The 21,448-nt window shown below is 38.8% G+C and overlaps 1 protein-coding gene across 1 annotated transcript; it reads left to right on the forward strand.

The window, feature by feature from the left end:
* The first annotated feature begins 15,469 nt into the window (after positions 1 to 15,469).
* On the forward strand, positions 15,470 to 17,080 carry LOC122055117. The gene is made up of 5 exons (XM_042616504.1): positions 15,470 to 15,554; positions 15,756 to 15,970; positions 16,032 to 16,157; positions 16,328 to 16,558; positions 16,685 to 17,080. Exons 1-5 carry the CDS (start codon positions 15,470 to 15,472, stop codon positions 17,078 to 17,080), a joined length of 1,053 nt encoding a protein of 350 aa, XP_042472438.1.
* The last annotated feature ends 4,368 nt before the right edge of the window (positions 17,081 to 21,448 follow it).

Below are 21,448 nucleotides of genomic sequence, written 5' to 3' on the forward strand. Positions count from 1 at the left end.
TTGGAGGAATAGAAGAAGCATATGCGGTTTTATAGAAAACAGGGCGGAGTGCGTTGTCGAACGGTGATTGGGGGAGAGCAGGGAGAAGACAGAGAAGCAAACATCGTACGGATCGAAGAGTTGAGATTTATTTATTTATTTATTTAATGTCACAGTTAGAATTTTCTGGCGTCGCTTTGTCTTATCTTCTCCTCTCATACTTTTGCGTTCGTTTTGTTGGCAATATTATTTATACGGTACTGCGTTGCGTTGGGTTGTCTATATTTATTTTACTATGGAAAACGACCCATGGGGTGTCCTGTTCATATGATATATTTAATTAGTCTTATTGGTTGATTTTAGGATAATTAATTTAATTCTATAGAATTTTTTCATCGATGATAAAAATAAATCAGAAAATATTCAAAAACTCAATATTCATTAATTGTAGGTCTTATTTAAATTTTTTTTTACAAATATGTCATAGTTGAAAATTGTACTATAGATCCTTAAATGATAACCTAAATCGTTAACCGTTATACCATAACCCTAGGGGCTATAGTGCCCCGTTCATGTTATAATTGGACATAGATTAATTTTTGATGGACTTATAATTAATATCAGAGGAAAATGTTTTTCATCCTTTAACTATTTAATTGTCGATTATAAATTGACCTTATGATTTATATCTTCCTTCACATACTCTGCAAATGGATTATAAAAAACACCTGATGAGGATAGCCATCTTATTACTATCATGTTTAGGGAATATTTGGCTTTGTCCCCAAAGGGTATCATCATTTTTCACTTTAATTGCCTCCCCTTTTCGATCCATTATTATTATTTTTTATTTTTTAAAAATAATTCAATATCATCATTTTAAGTTTCTTTTTCCAAACTATAAGAAAGTTATTGTGAAAAACATGAGAAGCCAAAATTTGGGAAATGGAAATAAAAATGACAAGATATTTTTGGTAACTTGTGGAGTTAGATTATTCAAATTGAGGTTGATATTATGGTACATAGGTTGCAAATTTGGTATAAGAATTCAATATATTTTGAGAGTTCTTAATCATGTCGTAGATGAGCTTGAATATGACAATACAACGTGACAATAAAGTGATTGTGAGGAAAGGAAAGACCCACTTGTGCTAATTACTTTGATCAACAGCATGAAGAACAATAACCTAAGTGATCAGTTCAAGAAATATATGAAGGGGATTTCTATGAAGGGAAAGTGAATTAGTGTGAGCGAAAAGCATATATTTTTCAAACCAATAGATAAAATGGAACAAGCTTAAATTCATACCTCAAGTAGATGAAATAAAAATCACTCCTTTTACTTTGTCCACATAACTTAATACCTCTAGTAGCTAAGAGGTGCTAGTTCCTTGCATCGGAGGGAGGAAGGGGTAAACCACTATTGTAACATAAGAGGTTCATATACACCACCGGAGAGAAGAGGAATGATTGAGAGTGTTGGTACAATCGATCTCTAGTCAATAGTAAGGTTGACCAAGCTCAATTGATCAATCTCAAATTGACTCGAATTGAATTTCGTTGAATTTTGATATTTGAGTAATATATTTGTTAGTCGAATGAGATGTCTGAGTAGGATAAGGTTGATTGGATGCTACGCAGGTAAAGTTCTAGTAGATTGAAGTCAATCGGATATTAGGCAAAGATAAGACCTAGTAAATCAGGGTTAACCGATACTAATCGTATAAGAAAGTTTCAAAGGCATAAGGATCCTTTGGCACATATGAATTCCATGAACAGTGTCTCAATTATATTAATAATCGATTGATGAACAAAATCAATCAATTGCTATAATTGTCTATTTATAATAATTGTTGTCCTCGGGACTATGCTGTCGTGGTAGGACATCCAGATTGTCACCCAGGCACCCGCGGTTCGAACCTTTGTTACGGCGTATTTGCAGGAATTTTTCCTCCAAATGGAGGGCGTAACCAAAAGGATGTTGGGCTTCTGAATTGGTCGCCATGTGCGCTTCCTGATTTACCCTAGTGGCCAATGGGAAATTTCCGTGGGGCTGGGTCGGTCACCCCCAAGGATAGTCAATGAGGTTAACTGGGATTATCATTTTTTTATTTATAATAATTGTTGATTGATGAACATTATTGATCTACTATTGTAATATTTTTGCTACAGTACAATCGACCGAAGAGTTTGATCAATCGATATATTGCATTGTAACAGTGGGAAAAAAGTTTAGAGCTTGATTGTTATACTCAATTGATCTTAAATTAGTTGATTGATGATGTTATAGTAATAAACATAATATTTTGAACTTAAATGTCTCAATTAATTGGAATCAATCGATTAATGAATAGTAACAATCAATTGTTGGCGTTACTGTATTGAACAAATTACGAGTCAGTTGTAGCACTCAATTGTTTGGACATCAATCAACTGGTGAATAATAATAGCTAACTATTCTTGGTCAAACTAGAGTTGTTCTGTAGGTGCAACGGTCAAATTTAGTGAAGCAAATGAGGGTAACTGACATTATCATTTTTTTTATTATTTATAATAATTGTTGATTGATAAACATTATTGATCTACTATTGTAGTATTTTTTTTTTTGCTACAGTACAATCAATCAAAGAGTTTGATCAATCGATAGATTGCATTGTAACAATGGGAAAAAAGTTTAGAGCTCGATTGGTACACTCAATTGATCCCAAATTAGTTGATTGATGAACATTAACATTCGATTGCTGATGTTAAAGTAATAAACATAATATTTTGAACTTAAATGTCTCGATTAATTGGAATCAATCGATTAATGAATAAAAACAATCAATTGTTGGCATTATTGTATTGAACAAATTATGAGTCAGTTGTAGCACTCAATTGTTTGGACACCAATCGATTGGTGAATAATAATAGCTAACTATTCTTGCTCAAACTAGAGTTGATAAGAGTTGTTCTACAGGTGCAATAGTCAAATGTAGTGAAGCAATCGACTGATGGTGATGAACAGTTCAGACCTCAAGAAGTAAACTAAAGTGATCAACAGTGAGCAAAGCTAACTTCATTTGTGTAAACTTATTTGTTTTGATTCTTTTGATTTCATTATTTTTAACTTATATTGTTTGTAAGAATGGATGATGCAAGTGTTAGGACCGAAAGAATTTAGATATTTTCATAATGGTATGATATTGTTTACTTTAAAACTAAGCCCTTATGGTTTTATTTTTGGGCTCTATCCAAAATGCTTAGTACCAATGGAGATATCTTTTTCCTTATAAGCACATGATCTTTCTCATGTGTTTTTAATGTGAGACTTTATTTGTAACCTTGCAACCCCAATAATCTCTCCTCAAACGAAGGACCGCAAACCCCCTCAAGGGAAAAGCCTATCCATTTGATGGATCCTCAACCCACCAGGTTTTCTTGCCCCTCGATCCAACTGACTTACTAGGTCTTCTTTCCCCTCGACCCACTCGACCTGTTAGAATTTCCTTGCCCTCAATCCAACTGACTTACTAGGTTTTCCTTGCCTAGCCACAACTAAGGTTTCTCTGCCTGGTATTTGGTTCTCTTGATTTGGATATGGGAGCCCCCACTTCCTTTGTTCGAGGTTAACATTTTATTCACATGGTTTGATTAGACTATAACTCTTATGAACAGTCGACAGTTAGACATTCTGGTAGTCTGGGTTCTGATACTAATTGTTAGGACCAAAAAAATTTAGATATCTCCACAATTATATGATATTGTCCACTGGGTCTAAGTCCTCATTATTTTATTTTTAGATTCTACCCAAAATATCTCATACCAATAGAGATATCTTTTTCTCATAAGTCCATGATCTTTTCCATGTATTTTCAATATGAGATTTTATTTGCAATCCTACAACCCCAACATCAATGACTTTTCTTCCTTTAAAAGGTATTTGATAAGGAGAAGATACAGTTGAGTATCACTAGGATAGGCTACAAAATAGGAACCATGGGTTCCAAACCACAAAAAATAGTTTGTGTTGTGTTTGTGTTTGTTTTCGTATTTGTATCATTTTACTACATGTCTATTCACCCCTAATGACATGAATAGTCCCAATAGAGAGTAAAAGTGATTAGATTTAGCAATACATTTTATGTCACTATGTGAATTTGATTGATAGACTTCGCCATTGATTACTTCAGCAATTATTAATTATAAAGTAATATATAATTATCAACTTTGGTTATAAAACTGGCACAGTGAAATACCATTTGACTTCATATGTAAAAAAAAAATATGCAAGTTTCACTTTATTTTTAAATGACATTTTACTTTATAATATTTATTTGACGAAGTAACAAGTCAAAAATTTTTTATAATTTCTAAATATTGAAGTAATAAATTGAATTGGTTAAATCCTTTACTGTTTAATATTTTTCTACTCAATATAAATTTATCAATCGATCTCCATTTTACTAAAACCCTAGGTAGTCGACTTTCAACTCGGACATTTCCACTACCGCAGTAAATGGTGTGTCATTTGAAATCTGATTCCCCCAAGTTGATCCGCCATGGAACTGTCCTTCTACGATGATTATGACCTCTAGGAAGCAGTTGTGAATGGCTCGAGGACCTCAAGCCCTCCAAGAAGGGCGCTTGATAAGAGTAATCTTTTTCATCTTGGTATATTATGGGGTGCTTGGTTCGCCGAAGGGAATCAGAATAGGCATGAGAATGATAGAAATGGAGAATGAGAATGAGGGAGTTTTATCCCCCCACCCCCACACACACACAGTTTACTAAGTAACAACCCATTCCCATATTTAGGAGATTGATTCCGTAAGATCCACCACTAATCTCCCAAACCAAACACTCACATTCAATTTCTTTCCCATTCCTCACTCTTATTCCCCTAAATCAAGCACCTCCTAAGTTGTTTTTTGAGCCTATCAAACTCGATAATCCACTAACCAACTTCTTAGTGAATTAGCATTCATCCACATGATGACGATGTCAATTAGATCGATTCATTAAGATCTAATGCAATGGCTGATGATGAGATCCCATCTCATCCATTAGATTCGTTAAGATCTAATCCAACATTTGTTGATAACATATATTCAATCTTATCTATTGATCCTAAGTTCCATATAGAATCAATTAGGTCCCTTCAAGGCGATGCGATGATTAAAACATGAGGTGTTGTCATATGAGGTCTTGAGGTCGAAACTTGCCGTGTCCATGCCTTCCCCCATACCTTAGGCACCTACACTAATGGCTAGTAACCACCCGTAATTTAGCTCCTCCGTGTTAGTCTAAAAATAGGCTGACGGGGGCGCTGGGGTGAACGAATTGCCTTTTGCCACGTATAGAATCAATTAGGAACACATTCACATAATTCTTCTAATTTGGTCCAAAATAAAGATTTAATTAACCTTTTATTAGATTTTTTTTACTCTATTAATCTACTCTTTATATTAATTTTAACAAATTAGCATTTAACTCATATTAAATTAATCTTCCATTATTAGTGAATCTAGACAATTATCAATTAATTAGTCCTTCCCTTCTAGTTACATGCACTATAAAAAATGCAGTGTTTAGGGAAGAATTTTGGGATGAATTTATAAAAGAAAAATTCATTGTAAAAATTTTTTGGGATGAATTCTGCGACGAAAAAATTTTTGTCCTAAAATTCTCGTTACCAACTTGGCGACAAATTTGGGAATGAAAATAGCAACGAATAATATTTTTTGTTGCCAAATTCATTGCCAATTTTGCAACAAAAATAATATTTATCGTAAAATTATTACAAAATTGGGGACGAATTTGGTGATGAAATTGACAACGAATTATAATTTTATCATCAAATTCGTCACCAATTCTATTACAAAACTCATATTCATCACAAAATTCTCATAGTCAACTCTGTGATAAGAACAACTCTTGTGGTGAATATTTTTTCATCGTAAATTTTGGACAAATTTGGCGATGAAAATAATAATTTAAAAAATTTGTGATTTGCGATAAATTAATTTTCGTCCCAAAATTGTGATTTTAGTGATTTTTTAAGCCAAATTTGACGTATTCATTTTAAAAAATCACCACACTCAATATATTAGGTCAAAATCATAGATGAAAACATTATAATGATCAGGAGAAGAATATGAACTCATAGGAATTTATTTCATAAAATTTTGATATCTCTAAGTCTATATTTAGGCCTTTAATTTTTTTTTTTCAATCTGGGACGAATCCTGGATTCATCCTAGATTCAAATAAAATAAAATAAAAATTTTACAAAAAATAGTAGGCCTAAATATGGGCCTAGAGTTATTAGAATTTCATGAAATAAGTTCCTATGAGTTTGTATTATTCTCCTAATCATGAAAATGACCTCATCCATAATTTTGACACAATAAATTTAGTGTGGTAAATTTTTATATGTATAAGACATAATTTGTGTTAAAAAAATTACTACACTCAATTGATTGGGTCAAAATTATGGATGCGGTTGTTTTCATGATGGAGAATAATATGAACCAATAAAAATTTATTTTATGAAATTCTGATATATCTAGGTCCATATTTCAATTAATTAGTCCTTCCCTTCTGGTTACATGCACTATAAAAAATACAGTGTTTAGGGAGGAATTCTGGGATGAATTTATAAAAAAAATTTCATTGTAAAAATTTTTGGGATGAATTATGTGACAAAAAAATTTTTGTCCCAAAATTCTCGTTACCAACTTGGTGACAAATTTGGGGACGAAAATAGTAACGAATAATATTTTTGTCGCCAAATTCATTGCCAATTTTGCAACAAAAATAATATTTATCATAAAATTACTACAAAATTGGGGATGAATTTGGTGATAAAATTGGCAACGAATTATAATTTTTTCATCAAATTCGTCACCAATTATATTATAGAACTTATATTCATCACAAAATTCTCATAGTCAACTTTGTGATAAGAACAACTCTTGTGGTGAATATTATTTTCATTGTAAATTTTGGACAAATTTGGCGATGAAAATAATAATTTAAAAAAATTTGTGATTTGCAACAAATTAATTTTCATCCCAAAATTGTGAGTTTAGTGTTTTTTAAAGCCAAATTTGACCTAATTCATTTTAAAAAATCACCATACTCAATATAGAAGGTCAAAATTATAGATGAAAATATTATAATGATCAGGAGAAGAATATGAACTCATAGGAACTTATTTCATAAATTTTGAAATCTCTAGGTCCATATTTAGGCCTTATAATTTTTTTCCAATCAAGGACGAATCCTGGATTCATCCCAGATTCAAATAAAATAAAATAAAAATTTTACAAAAAATAGTAGGCCTAAATATGGGCCTAGAGTTAGAATTTTATGAAATAAGTTCCTATGGGTTCGTATTATTCTTCTAATCATGAAAATGACCTCATCCATAATTTTTACATAATAAATTTAGTGTGGTAAATTTTTATTTATATAAGACATAATTTACGTTAAAAAAATTATCACACTCAATTGATTGAGTCAAAATTATGGATGACTGATATATCTATGTCCATATTTAGACCTTCTAATTTTTATATTTTTTAATTTTATCTTAAATATGGACCTAGAAATATCAAAATTTCATTAAACAAGTTTATATGAGTTCGTATTATTCTTCTGACATGAAATTGATCTCATCCATAATTTTTACCTAATAAATTAAGTGTGGTAATTTTTTATTTGTATAATACCTAATTTGTGTTTAAAAAAAATACCACACTCAATTTATTGGGTCAAAAATATGGATGAGTTCATTTTCATGATTAGGAGAATAATATGAACTCATAGGAACTTGTTTTATGAAATTCCAATATCTCTATGTCCATATTTAGGCCTTCTATTTTTTTAAATTTCTTTTAATTTTTTTTCGAATCTGGGACAAATCCTAGTTTCATCCCAGATTCAAATAAAATAAAATAAAATAAAATATTAAAAAATAAAAGATCTAACTATGGACCTAGAGATATCAAAATTTCATGAAACAAGTTCCTATATATTTGTATTATTCTTTTGATCATAAAAATGATCTCATCCATAATTTTGATACAATAAATTGATTGTGTTAATTTTTTTATTTGTATACGACCTAATTTGTATTAAAAAAATTATCACACTTAATTGATTGGGTCAAAATTATGGACGAGGTCATTTTTATGATTAAGAGAATAATACGAATCCATGAAACTTGTTTTATGAAATTTTGATATTTCTATCTCCATATTTAGGATTTTGGATATACATTATGAGTTGGTCAAAATTCTAAGTGATTGTTCATGAAACCTAGAGATACATTATGAGTTGAACAAAAATCGGAATGCCTAAATATGGAACAAGTTCCTATGATTCGTATTATTCTCTTAATCATAAAAACAACCTCATCCATAATTTTGACATAATAAATTGAGTGTGGTAATTTTTTATTTGTATATGACCTAATTTGTGTTAAACAAATTACCACACTCAATTTATTGGGTAAAAATTATAGATGAGGTTGTTTTCATGATCAGGATAATAATATTAACACATAATAACTTGTTTTATGAAATTATGATATCTTAGGTCTATATTTAGACCTTCTAATATTTATAAATTTTTTATTTTATTTTATTTGAATATGGAACGAATCCTAGATCTATCACAGATTTTGGAATGAATCTAGGATTTGTCCTAGAATCTGGGACGAATCTAGGATTCTTCTTAGATTTAAATAAAAAAAATAAAAATAAAAGGCTTAAATATGAACCTAGAGATATCAAAATTTCATTAAAAAATGTTTCTATGAGTTTGTATTATTCTCTTGATCAAATTTAGGCCTTCTATTTTTTTTAAATTTTTATTTTTTTTTCAATCTGGAACTAATCCTGAATTCGTCCCAGATTCAAAAAAAAAAAAAAATTTAAAAAATTAGAAGGCCTAAATATAGACCTAGAGATATCAGAATTTTATAAAACAAGTTCTTATTTTTTGTATTATTCTCCTGATCATAAAAATGACCTCATCTATAATTTTGATGCAATAAATTGATTGTTGTAATTTTGTTTTTGTATATGACCTAATTTGTATTAAAAAAATTATCACACTCAATTGATTGGGTTAAAATTATGGATGAGGTCATTTTAAGAATAAAACAAATACATAGAAACTTATTTTATAAAATTCCGATATCTCTAGGTCCTTATGTAGCATTTTGGATATACATTATGAGTTGGGAGTTATCCTAGATAACCTTGGTTATCTAGCTAAGGTTATTAATGAAAACCCTGTTTGGTTTAAATAATTAACGATTCCCGAGTAATGATCGCTACAGCAAAAGGACATGCAAACTAGTGAAATAGGTTGCAACATGTTTAGGATATTTGTAGCTAGTGAAAAGGAAGGTGGAGAGGAAGGTGCTGAATTGTAGGACTTGCAAGCATAGTGTTTCTTGGCAAGGATTGCAAAGTAGAATTATTGTTTGAAAACACTCCTGAGTTCAAAGCTTGCTAAAAACATTACTTACTTGTGAACAAAAAAAAATTCATTTAATTCTTAATGCAGTAGTTATCAATTAAAATAATTAATGTTTCATGTTTGCATATGAACCATAAGGGCAGAAAAAATAACAAATTGGTGACAAATGCATTTAAATTCATCGTGCTACATTATTTGTAAGTAGCAAGACATACATATTGATATTCAAGCCAATTGAGAACCTCTAATATCACTCTAACTTTATAATTTAAGTAATTATCTTTCTTATTAGAAATGATCTGGTTTGTTTGTATATTTTTATTCAAGAAAAAAGATTATATGGGAATGAGTTCATGTATGTATTATTTATTTTGAAAAAACTTGTATAACGTTTAGGAGGTGTTGGATTTGTATTACTTTTTGTACTATTTGACTTGTATTAGATTTTGGAGTCTTGAAGAAGAAAGTTCTTGTATAACTTTTTGAGAAGTTTTGGATTTGTATTATTGTAAAATTGATTTCAAATATTAATAGATGTGTATATATGTTAAATAGGATGGGATAATGTTAATTAGGCTGTGTTGAATGTTTATGATGTTGTATTTAATTTTGTTGTGATATGTATTTGAATGGAAATTACATAAAAAAAATTAGTTCTGCTGGAATTTTTTGGATTTAGGGATGAATTTGGCGACACATTTTTTTTGTCGCCAAATTATTGTAATTTACTGTGTATCGATAATTTTGTGACAAATTAATTTTCGTCCCAAATTCTAGGATGAATTCATAGATTCATCCTAGAATTTGGGACGAATTCACAGATTCATCCCATAATCTGGGATGAATTCACAAATTCATCTCAGAATTCGTCCCACAATCTGGGACAAATTTGTTAGAAACAAAATAATCTGTTGCCGGAGATTTTAGAGAACTTAGTTGAATTTAAAACTTACACGGAATTTAAATTCAACTTACAGTCGAAATGACCTGAGCGGATAATCTCAGGCTGCCAGCAGGGGCTGGTTTTCGTAACGCAGTAGAGCTGAGCGACAGGGCAGGTCTGCAGAGCGGTAGAGCATGTCTGCAGAACGGAAGAGCAAGTCTGCAGAGTGGCAGACCAGAGCGGAAGACTAAGTCTGCAGAGCGGAAGAGTAGGTCTATAGAGTGGTAGACCAGAGTGGAAGACCAAGTCTGCAGAGTAGAAGACCAGGTATGCAGAGCGGCAGACCAGAGCAGTCGAGTAGGCCTGCAGAGCGGCAGACCAGATCAGTTAGAGCAGAATTGATAGACCAGAAGACCAGATCTGCATAGTAGAAAGGCCGATCGGGCAGTAAGGTCGTAGGTCGGACAAAGAGACCTACCGGGCGAGCTGACCGAGGCCTGCAAATAGCAGTTTCCTTGAAACAGATTCGCCCACCTCTGGTTGTACTTCAAGGTTTACTCGGGTCGTCTGTTTCCCAGGATATAACGGTCGCGACCGTGAACTCCACCAAGCACTGGTGGTCATGGCGAATTGAGTGGTACCCGAACGCTATCACAAGCGCTCTACTGAGCAGGAATTGCGCGACAGAGGAGGGGAATAAGGTGGAGAGCTTCTGCTTGCTTCACTGTGTTATCTCCGTAACCCTTTTGCCTGTGGTCGCAGCCTCCTTATATAAGAGCTCAAGACCATGATCATTACTTTAACTTGGCCGTTTTGATTCTGCATTAATCTTTCATTAATGCATCCGTTACACAAGCAACAAAAAGATTTATGTGGCAAAATGTTGGTTGTTCCACTTGGGCAAATTTTTGCCTCGACCGAAATGACATTCGTGTGCATAGGTCACGCTCGATACAACGGTCGCGACCGTGAACTCCACCAAGCACTGGTGGTCATGGAGAACTGAGTGGTACCCGAACGCTATCACAAGCGCTCTGCTGAGCAGGAATTGCGCGACAGAGGAGGGGAATAAGGTGGAGAGCTTCTGCTTGCTTCACTGTGTTATCTCCGTAACCCTTTTGCCTGTGGTCGCAGCCTCCTTATATAAGAGCTCAAGACCATGATCATTACTTTAACTTGGCCGTTTTGATTCTGCATTAATCTTTCATTAATGCATCCGTTACACAAGCAACAAAAAGATTTATGTGGCAAAATATTGGTTGTTCCACTTGGGCAAATTTTTGCCTCGACCGGAATGACATTCGTGTGCATAGGTCACGCTCGATACAACGGTCGCGACCGTGAACTCCACCAAGCACTGGTGGTCATGGCGAACTGAGTGGTACCTGAACGCTATCACAAGCGCTCTGCTGAGCAGGAATTGCGCGACAGAGGAGGGGAATAAGGTGGAGAGCTTCTGCTTGCTTCACTGTGTTATCTCCGTAACCCTTTTGCCTGTGGTCGTAGCCTCCTTATATAAGAGCTCAAGACCATGATCATTACTTTCACTTAGCCGTTTTGATTCTGCATTAATCTTTCATTAATGCATCCGTTACACAAGCAACAAAAAGATTTATGTGGCAAAATGTTGGTTGTTCCACTTGGGCAAATTTTTACCTCGACCGGAATGACATTCGTGTGCATAGGTCACGCTCGAGTAACCTTTTGCCTATGGTCGCAGCCTCCTTATATAAGAGCTCAAGACCATGATCATTACTTTCACTTGGCCGTTTTGATTCTGCATTAATCTTTCATTAATGCATCCGTTACACAAGCAGCAAAAAAATTTACGTGGCAAAATGTTAGTTGTTCCACTTGGGCAAATTTTTGCCCCAACCGGAATGACATTCGTGTGCATAGGTCACGCTCGAGTCAACTTGGTTCAGTGCAATCCGAGCCCTGGATTTACACCCCCCTGCACACCCACGCGTGAGAGAGAGCCTCTTCCCATGCATTTGTTCACATCCTCAATGTATGTGAATCAATATAAACCAACAAAAGTACCTTGAAACTCCCAATGTGGGACTAAAGTCCTATTCACAATGGAGCTTCTTCTCTTCCACCTCTTCTCCATTCACACTTAATCAACAAAATTCACATCTGTGAATTTGTCCCAGATTCTATAACAAAATTTGGGATGAAAATTAATTTATCGCATAATACAATTTTTTTTGTTTATTTTCATCACCAAATTTGTTGCAAATTTGGGACGGAAATTAATTTGTCACAGATCATAAATTTTTATATTATTATTTTTGTTTCCAAATTCATTGCAAATTCTACAACAAAAATATTATTCATCCTAAACTAGTTGTTTTCGTTTCAGACAATTTTGCAACGAATAACATTTTTGTTGCATAATTTGAAACAAATTCACATATTCGTCCTAGATTCTGGAACAAAATTTGGGACGAAAGTTTTTTTTCATAGATCCTAATTTCTTTTATTTTCGTTGCCAAATTTGTTGTAAATTTGGAACAAAAATTTGTTTTCGTTGCAATTTGGCCAATGTCAATTTTGCGACGAATTTCATTTTTGTTGCAGAATTTGCAACAAATTTGGCGACAAATTTTACATTCATTGCCAATGTTGTCGCCAAATTCATCCCGAATTTTATAGCAATTTGCGATGAATATTATTTTTGTTGCAAACTTGGCGACAAAATACTATTTGTCACAAATTTCATCCCCAAATTCATCCCCAAGTGTGCAATGAGAATTTTGGGACAAAAATTTTTTCGTCGCAAATTTCGTCCCAAAAATTTTTGCAACGAAAATATTTTATAAATTTATCCCAAAATTCATCCCCAAACTGTAATTTTTTTGTAGTGAGAAAACCTTAGAAAGTGAGGTTTTTCTTGATTCTGGGATCAACGAAATTTTTTTAATCAAAAATACCCCTAAAATTTTTTATAGTGAAAATTTTATTTTAAATTAAAAAATTTAAAGAAAATTTAAAATATTTGACATTTTATTTAAAAAATAAAGTTATATTTTTAAAAATATTACATATATATATATATATATATATATATATATGATTAGGTGGTAAAAGAGGGGGCCCGACCGTACAATGGTCAACGACACGTGGAAGTCAAAGTCAAGATGGGCAGACCAATGTTTTGGTCGAGCGGGAAGGTCACCTCGCCAATCGGCCTTAATAGCGCCCAGGTCGGCGCGAAGACAACTTGATCACAGGTCGGGTTTCCGACGCTCAGGGGATTTCGTATAAAAGAGGCGATGCGCCGACCGGCAAGTCCGCTCGGCCGAGCTACCGAACGACTAAGGCTGCATGCCTGTTCGAGTATGCGACCGAGCGGCTCACCAGTTCGGCCTAGTAACAGACAAGAGAAGAGGACAAAATAGACAGCTTGTGATATCCTTCTCGAGACATGCGCCGCCGACAGACAGCATGGTCGGCGACCAGACTGGACAGAAGATCGTACGATAGAAGTTTCTACTATCATGTTGGAGATATGCTCGGACGGTTGCGGTATGGAGTCAGACACACTTTTCTGACGTCCATTTTGATGTATGCTTTGAGGAGCGTGCACACCTCAGGAAGCATGCATGCGCCCTCCCGGGATCCTATATAAGGACCCTCATACTTCGACGGAGGTATGCATGATTATCTACTGTAGCTCTTTGTCTCGTTATTCTGCTTCAATTTCTTCTCGCCTAACTTGAGCATCAGAGGGCCGTCGCCGGGATCCCCTCCCCGGCTCGATTTTGCTGCAGGTTCACCAGAGTCCACGTCAGCCCAAAGTCTACATGGAATTAGCAGAGAGCGCCACGTCCCCGACGTCCGTCTACTCGACTCTCGGACAGGATCAAATTGGTGCCGTCTGTGGGAACGCACCTGAATCCGAGCGGAGAAAATGGAAGGAGCTGGACGACCGCACACTGTGACGCTTTCTTAAGAGGAGCTCAACGCTCTTATCGAGGTGATAGCAGAAAAAATTACGGAGTAGCAGCAGAAAGCGTTGGCTGAAAGGCTGGCGCAGCAGGCGACCTCGACATCGGGTGGTCGAGCGACGCAAGAAGAGCGACTGAAACAATACTCCACTTGGGTACAGAATAAAGGTCAAACCGGCACACCAGGAGATGCGTCGCCCGCCCCTATTCCGTTCCATCGAGCCTTGTTCCAGACGTCGTCTGAGCTAGCTCAAGCCAACCAGGGGTCATCCAACGAAGTGCCCGTGCGGGATGCCAGGAAAGGGAAAATGCCTCAGACCGAGTTATCCCCCAAGTGGATCAATCGCCAGTTCTCTGAGTCGATTCTACAAGATCCACTTTCGAAGCATTACACCCCTCTATCGATCGGAGAGTACAATAGTACAACCGACCCGGACGACCACCTCGGAGGTTGCCGGACGGATCGGTACGGAGATTAAAAGACTTCCGAATGACGTTCCTCCACCACTTTGTCAACATCCGATGTTACCAGAAGACCAACGTTAGCTTATTTTCTATGAAGCAAGGGCCGAGAGAGAGCCTCCGAGCTTACATCCAGCGTTTCAACCAGGCGGCCATGGATATCCCCACGGTCTCATCCGAGATAATGATGCATGCCTTCACTTAGGGCCTAGTCGACGGGGATTTCTTCCGCTCTCTCATCCGAAAGCCGTCCCACGACTACGATCACATACTGAAGAAGGTGAACGAGTACATCAATATGGAGGAAGCTCAGGTGGCCAGGAGGAAAGAAGCACCACCCGAGCCTTCAGCTTCGACCGAGCGGAGACCGCCGACCAGTCATCAACCCCCAAGGGGACCCCTTGCTAAGGGCGCACACCCTCATCAGGAGGCAAGGTCCAACGTCATCCAACATGTGGCAGTCGATCGACCCAAGCAAAAAGGAAAAGTATGGACTCCCATGATTTGTTCGCTTCACCAGTCAGCAACCCACAACACCCGTGACTATCTAAGTCTCGACCCGATTGCTCACCCGGCGCTGAGAAGCTATTGTCGTCGATCACCTTCGCCCGATTGACGACATCGACACCAGAGTACCGGGCGACAAGTGGCTAGGGAGTCCCCCGAACGGCAACAACATCATCAGCCGAGGGTCAATCCCCGAGCCTCGCAAGAGCGAATGAGACCCCTCGTCCGAGAGGAAGAAAATAGGAGCAATATTGCCCAGGGTGAGATCAGTATCATTGCTGGTGGGCCGACAGGCGGTGACTCCAACCGCGCAAGGAAGTCACACGCTCGGCAGCTCAGGGTCTATGCAGTCGGCTGCAGCTAGGAGCGAGCGCAAGGACCCGAGATCAGCTTCGGGCCCAGAGACTTAGAAGGGGTCGAAGTGCCGCACGATGACACCCTCATCATCCTAGCGGTAATAGCAAATTATACTATTCATCGCATATTTATTAACACAGGCAGCTTGGTCAACATTATTTTCAAGAAGGCATTCGACCAACTTCAAATCGACCAAGCCGAGCTGCTTCCAATGACAACTCCATTATATGGATTCACCGCCAACGAGGTTTTGTCGGTTGGCCAGACCCGATTGGCTATATCGCTAGGGGAGGAGCCGCTTCGAAGGATGCGGACCTCTAACTTCATTGTCGTCGATGCCCCGTCCGCCTACAGCGTGATACTTGGCCGGCCAGCTCTCAATGAGTTTCGGGCGATTGTCTCAACCTTTTTGTCAGAAGATCAAATACCCCGTGGAGGACAAGGTGGGCGAAGTTAGAGGAGATCAGCTGGCTGCCCGACGATGCTATGTGGAGATGGTCCGAGCAGAGTCAAGATCTGCTCGGAAAGCACCGCGGTTGGAGGTAACACCATAACTGAAAAGCCTCCAACTTTAGTTTATGAAGAAAAAGAAGAGGTGCAGATCCACGATGGCCGACCGGAGGCAACCACATTCATTGCATCCTACCTGGAAGCGAGCCAGAAGGAAGAATTGATCAAGTGCCTGTGATGTAACCAAGATGTCTTTGCGTAGTCAACACACGAGCTACCAGGCATCTCGCCAAGCGTTGCGCAGCACAAGCTCCATGTCCGGCTGGACGCGCAGCCGGTGAAGCAGAGGAAGAGGGACTTTAGTGCTGAGCAGAAGGTCATCATCCAGGCGAAAGTCGAGAAGCTTCTGGAGGCTGGCCATATACAGGAGGTGCAATTCCCGAGCTGGCTCGCGAACGTGGTTTTGGTCGCCAAGCCGGGTAACAAGTGGAGGGTCTGCATTGACTTTTGAGATCTGAATAAGGCGTGCCCGAAAGACTTTTACCCTCTACCCTGAATTGACCAAATGGTGGACTTAACTGCGGGATGCAAATTGATATGCATGTTGGATACTTATCAGGGATACCACCAAGTCCCACTTGCCTGGAATGATCAAGAGAAAGTAAGTTTCATCACGGCGGACGACACCTACTGCTACAATGTGATGCCATTTGAACTGAAGAATGCCGACGCCACATATCAGCGTCTCATGAACAAGGTGTTCCGGAAGCAGATCGGGAGGAACTTGGAGGTATACGTGGATGACATCCTTATTAAATCACTCCGAGCGGTCAACCTATGTGCATATATAGAGGAGACCTTCCATACACTGAGGATGTACGGAGTCAAGCTAAATCCTCAGAAGTATCTCTTCGGAGCAAAGAGCGGTCGCTTTTTGGGCTATATCGTCACCGAGCGGGGCATAGAGGCGAACCCCAGCAAGGTAAAGACATTGCAGGACATGCCACCTCCCTGAAATTTGAAGGAAGTACAGCGCCTTACCGGTTGGATAACGACTCTCTCGTAGTTCATCTCCAAAACGACCAACTGGAGCATGCCCTTTTTCAAGATTCTTCGCCGAGCCACCAAATTCCAGTGGGACGAAGAATGCGACCGGGCGTTTGAAGCTTTGAAGGTTTATCTAAATTCTTTACCTGTATTAGCCAAGCCGACTATCGGCGAGCCGCTCCGCATATACTTATCCTCCACTGAGCATGCTGTTGGCTTGGCATTGGTAAGGCCAGATGGCAAAGAACAGCCTGTGTATTTTCTGAGTCACATCCTAAAGGATGCTGAATCCTGCTACACTGGTCTCGAGAAGCTTGCCTTCGTGTTAGTCCTCGCCGCCCGGAGACTCCGACCCTACTTTCTCACGCACATAATCGTCGTCATGACGAACAACCCTTTGGGAAGAGTACTTCTTAATCCCGAGGCATCCAGATGATTGATCAAATGGACAACTGAGCTCAGCGAGTTCGACATACAGTACTAGTCCCGGACGGCAATTAAGGCGCAATCCTTGACGGACTTCATCACCGAAGTGCAGAACCCCGAGCCTATAGCCACTTGGAGGGTGTACGTGGACGGGCCAACCACACGACAGGGAAGCAGCATCGGTCTTTTGCTGATTTCACCACAAGAAGACCGGATGCATCTGTCCATTCGGTTGGATTACCGCGCAACCAACAACGAGGAGGAATATGAGGCCTCATAGCAAGATTACAGGCCACTCGGCACGTAGGAGCCAGTAAGGTGTTAATTTATTCAGACTCACAGTTGGTCGCTCAGCAGCTCTTGGGAACCTTCGAGATCAACAACACCAGGCTGAAGCTGTACGCGGAGGCATTCGACAAGCTCAAAACCAACTTTGGCGAGGTTGTCATACAGAAGATCCCCCGAGCGGAGAATTAGGTGGCAGATGAGTTGGCGAAACTAGCGAGTTCGATAACGTCGATCGTCACCCAGCAACCGATCAAGCAGGCATCCTTAGTGGCTCACATTGACAGGATGGAGGGCCTCGCGTTCCTGAACGACTGGAGGATGACCATAGTGGAGTTCTTGCGATCAGGAGCTGCTCCGTCCGATCGAGATGAGGCACAGTTACTAAGAAGGAGAGCGGGTCAGTTCACCCTTATAGGGGACCAGCTCTACAAGAAGGCTTTCTCCCATCCACTGCTAAAGTGTGTCAGCTCGGAAGACGCGAAATATATACTAAAGGAGGTGCATCAAGGATCCTACGGAGGTCACCCGGGTGGCCGGTCGTTAGTAAAAAAGATCCTGCTAGCTGGATATTTCTGGCTGACCCTCCAGGAAGACGCCACTCGGACCGTCACCACTTGCCTTTCCTGTCAAAGATATCACAGTTTCTCCCATCGCCCAACGGAGGAGATGAAGGCCTCTACAGTAGCCTGCCCGTTCAACCAGTGGGGCATGGATATTGTAGGACCCTTTCCCATGGCGACTGGATAGTGGAAGTTTTTACTAGTAGCGGTAGACTATTTCTCAAAGTGGGTGGAAGCCGAGCCGCTCGCGAAAATAACCGAGCAGATAGTCAAAAAGTTCATCTGGCAGCACATAATATGCCGGTTCGGCATTCCACAATGGCTCGTGTCCGACAATGGGCGGAAATTCGTTAGACAGCAGTTCTGAGAATGGTGCGAGGGATATGACATTCAACAACACTTCACCTTCGTGGCTTATCCTCAGAGCAACGGGTAGGCTGAAGTCGCCAATTGGGAGATCTTGTGGATTCTTCGAGTTCGGCTTGACCATATCGGTGGCAGCTGGGTAGATGAGCTCCCAGGTGTGTTATGGGCGATTCACACTACCCCTAAGGAGGGAACGGGGGTCACGCCTTTCCACTTGGTGTATGGAGGAGAGGCTGTTGTTCCCGTGGAAGTCGGAGTGGAATCCGATCGGGTGCAACAGTACGACGTGAGTAACACTGAGCGGAGGCAGCTGGAGCTGGACCTGATAGACGAGGCGCGAGCCAAAGCAGTTGTCCGGCTAATGGCGTACCGACAAAGAATGAAGCAGAATTACAATAGGCGAGTGATTCCCAGGGCATTCTAGGTCGATGACTTTGTATAGAAGAAGGTGAAGCCGATCGGTGATGTGAGTGTTGGGTTCTTCGGGCCGCGAAAACCGCTTTTTCGCGTCGCGGAAACCCCGAGTCACCCAAAGCCATGGATCTCGTGCAAAGATTCGTAAACAAAATTTTGAAAAACATTTTTTTTCTTGTACGAGTTTGTAAAACCTTTAGATCTACACTAGATAAGTGTTATACCTTCGAAGCGTGCCTTTCGCTTATCCCGCTCGTCCAAGGAGTTGCCGGATCTCTAGACCGTCAAGCGCCGGTCCTCTAGAAGTATCCACACGGACACGTAGGTGGAGAAAACCTCACACAAAGGTGTGCTAGCACCTTGGTGAGATTCGGCCAAGCAAGGAGGAGAGGGAGAGGGAGAGTTTGAGAGGAAGAAGGAGGAAGATTCACCACACTTGAATGAAAAATGAATTCACACACATTCACAAAGTGGCCGGCCACTTTCTTCTAGTGTAACTCCCCATTAAATGCAATTAATGTGAAGTTAATAAGAAAATGACTTTGTAACTTCCATGAGGTGGCATCCATGATGATGTGGAATATCATCATTGGTCCACCTAATGCCAACTCACCAATGAGGTGGCAAAAGGTCAAGTCAAAATTGACCTTTGGTCTTCCTTCTCTAGTCAAGTCAAACTTGACTCAATCTCTACCATGGTTGATCTAATCCAACCATTTGATTCAAGCCAATTTAATATAATGAATCTAATTCATTAAATTAAATTGATTTAATAAGTCATAATCTAAATTAGATTCATTAAATACATGAATCAACTTGAGTCGAACTCAAGTTAGCCCAATTAGTATTACTCTTAATCCAATTTGATTTATCAAATAAATCTAATCCTCTTGGTTCATCATATGAACCTAATCTCCATCTATTTGTCCTAAGTGTGTGACCCTATAGGTTCTTGTAACGTTGGCAATGCCCTAAACCCATTTAGGAGCATAAGTAATGAGCGGTATCTAGCGACACATCATTACTACCCAAGTTACAAGAATGTCGAGATCCGACATCACCTTGTGACTACCAATTGTGACTCCTCACAAAATAATGACAAGTGTCCTTCTATCCTAGACATCTAGATTGATCAATATGAGGCATAGACCGTGTCATCCTCTAATCAATCTAAATCTTGAACTCCAAGTAGACTCACTCGATCAAATGAGCTCAACATCTAATGTTGACTCATTTGGGCATGACCATGCACTTAGTGGTCTCACTCTATCAAGAATACCGATGTCGCTCCCGTGGAGGGATAGATCACATCTACATCACTCACATCCCTCTACATAATTCGTTATATACCCAGTAATCGCCTTTATAGTCCACCCAGTTACGGGTGACGTTTGACGAAACCAAAGTACATAACTCCTTATATAGGGATCCATGGTGACTTCAGGTCTAAGGACTAATAGTCATACTAATAGCCACATGAGAAAGTATATGACACTCATATAATGATCCATGATACTTTCTCATGGCAGGTCATTCAGTATACATTCTCTAATGCATACCCATGTGTCAGCTTGATATCTCTATATCCATGACTTGTGAGATCAAGTCATCGAGCTGACCTACATGCTAGTCTTATTGTATTAACATTGTTCCTGAATGTTAATACTCGACTAGAAATGATTTAGAGTAGTGTTCCCTATATCATCTCACTATCGATTCAACTAATCGATTGATATAGGTATGAACCTTCTACTCAAGGACGCTATTATACTTAGTTTATTTGGCACTAATATAAATAAGTATAATAACCAAACAAATGTCTTTATTAATATACAAGAATATGATATACATGAGTCCATACAATCATCAAATGATTGGCTCTAGGGCTCTAACTAACAATCTCCCACTAGCACTAGTGTCAATCAGTATAGGCTCTAAGGCCTAAAGACCTAGTGTGACCATCATGCTTCCTCTGTGCCAAAGCCTTGGTCAAGGGATCTGCGATGTTAGCCTCTATAGGTACTCTGCAAATCTTCACATCTCCTCTATCGATAATCTCTCGAATGAGATGGAAGCGCCGTAGTATATGCTTGGTCCGCTGGTGTGAGCGAGGTTCCTTCGCTTGTGCTATAGCTCCATTGTTGTCACAATAGAGCTCAACCGGGTCAGCGATGCTAGGAACCACCCCAAGTTCAGTAATGAACTTGCGGATCCAAATCGCTCTCCAATATACTCGGCTTCTGTTGTAGAATCAGCTACTGTGTCCTGCTTCGAACTCTTCC

Source organism: Zingiber officinale, chromosome 3B (assembly GCF_018446385.1).
Source record: "Zingiber officinale cultivar Zhangliang chromosome 3B, Zo_v1.1, whole genome shotgun sequence".
Taxonomy (NCBI): domain Eukaryota; kingdom Viridiplantae; phylum Streptophyta; class Magnoliopsida; order Zingiberales; family Zingiberaceae; genus Zingiber; species Zingiber officinale.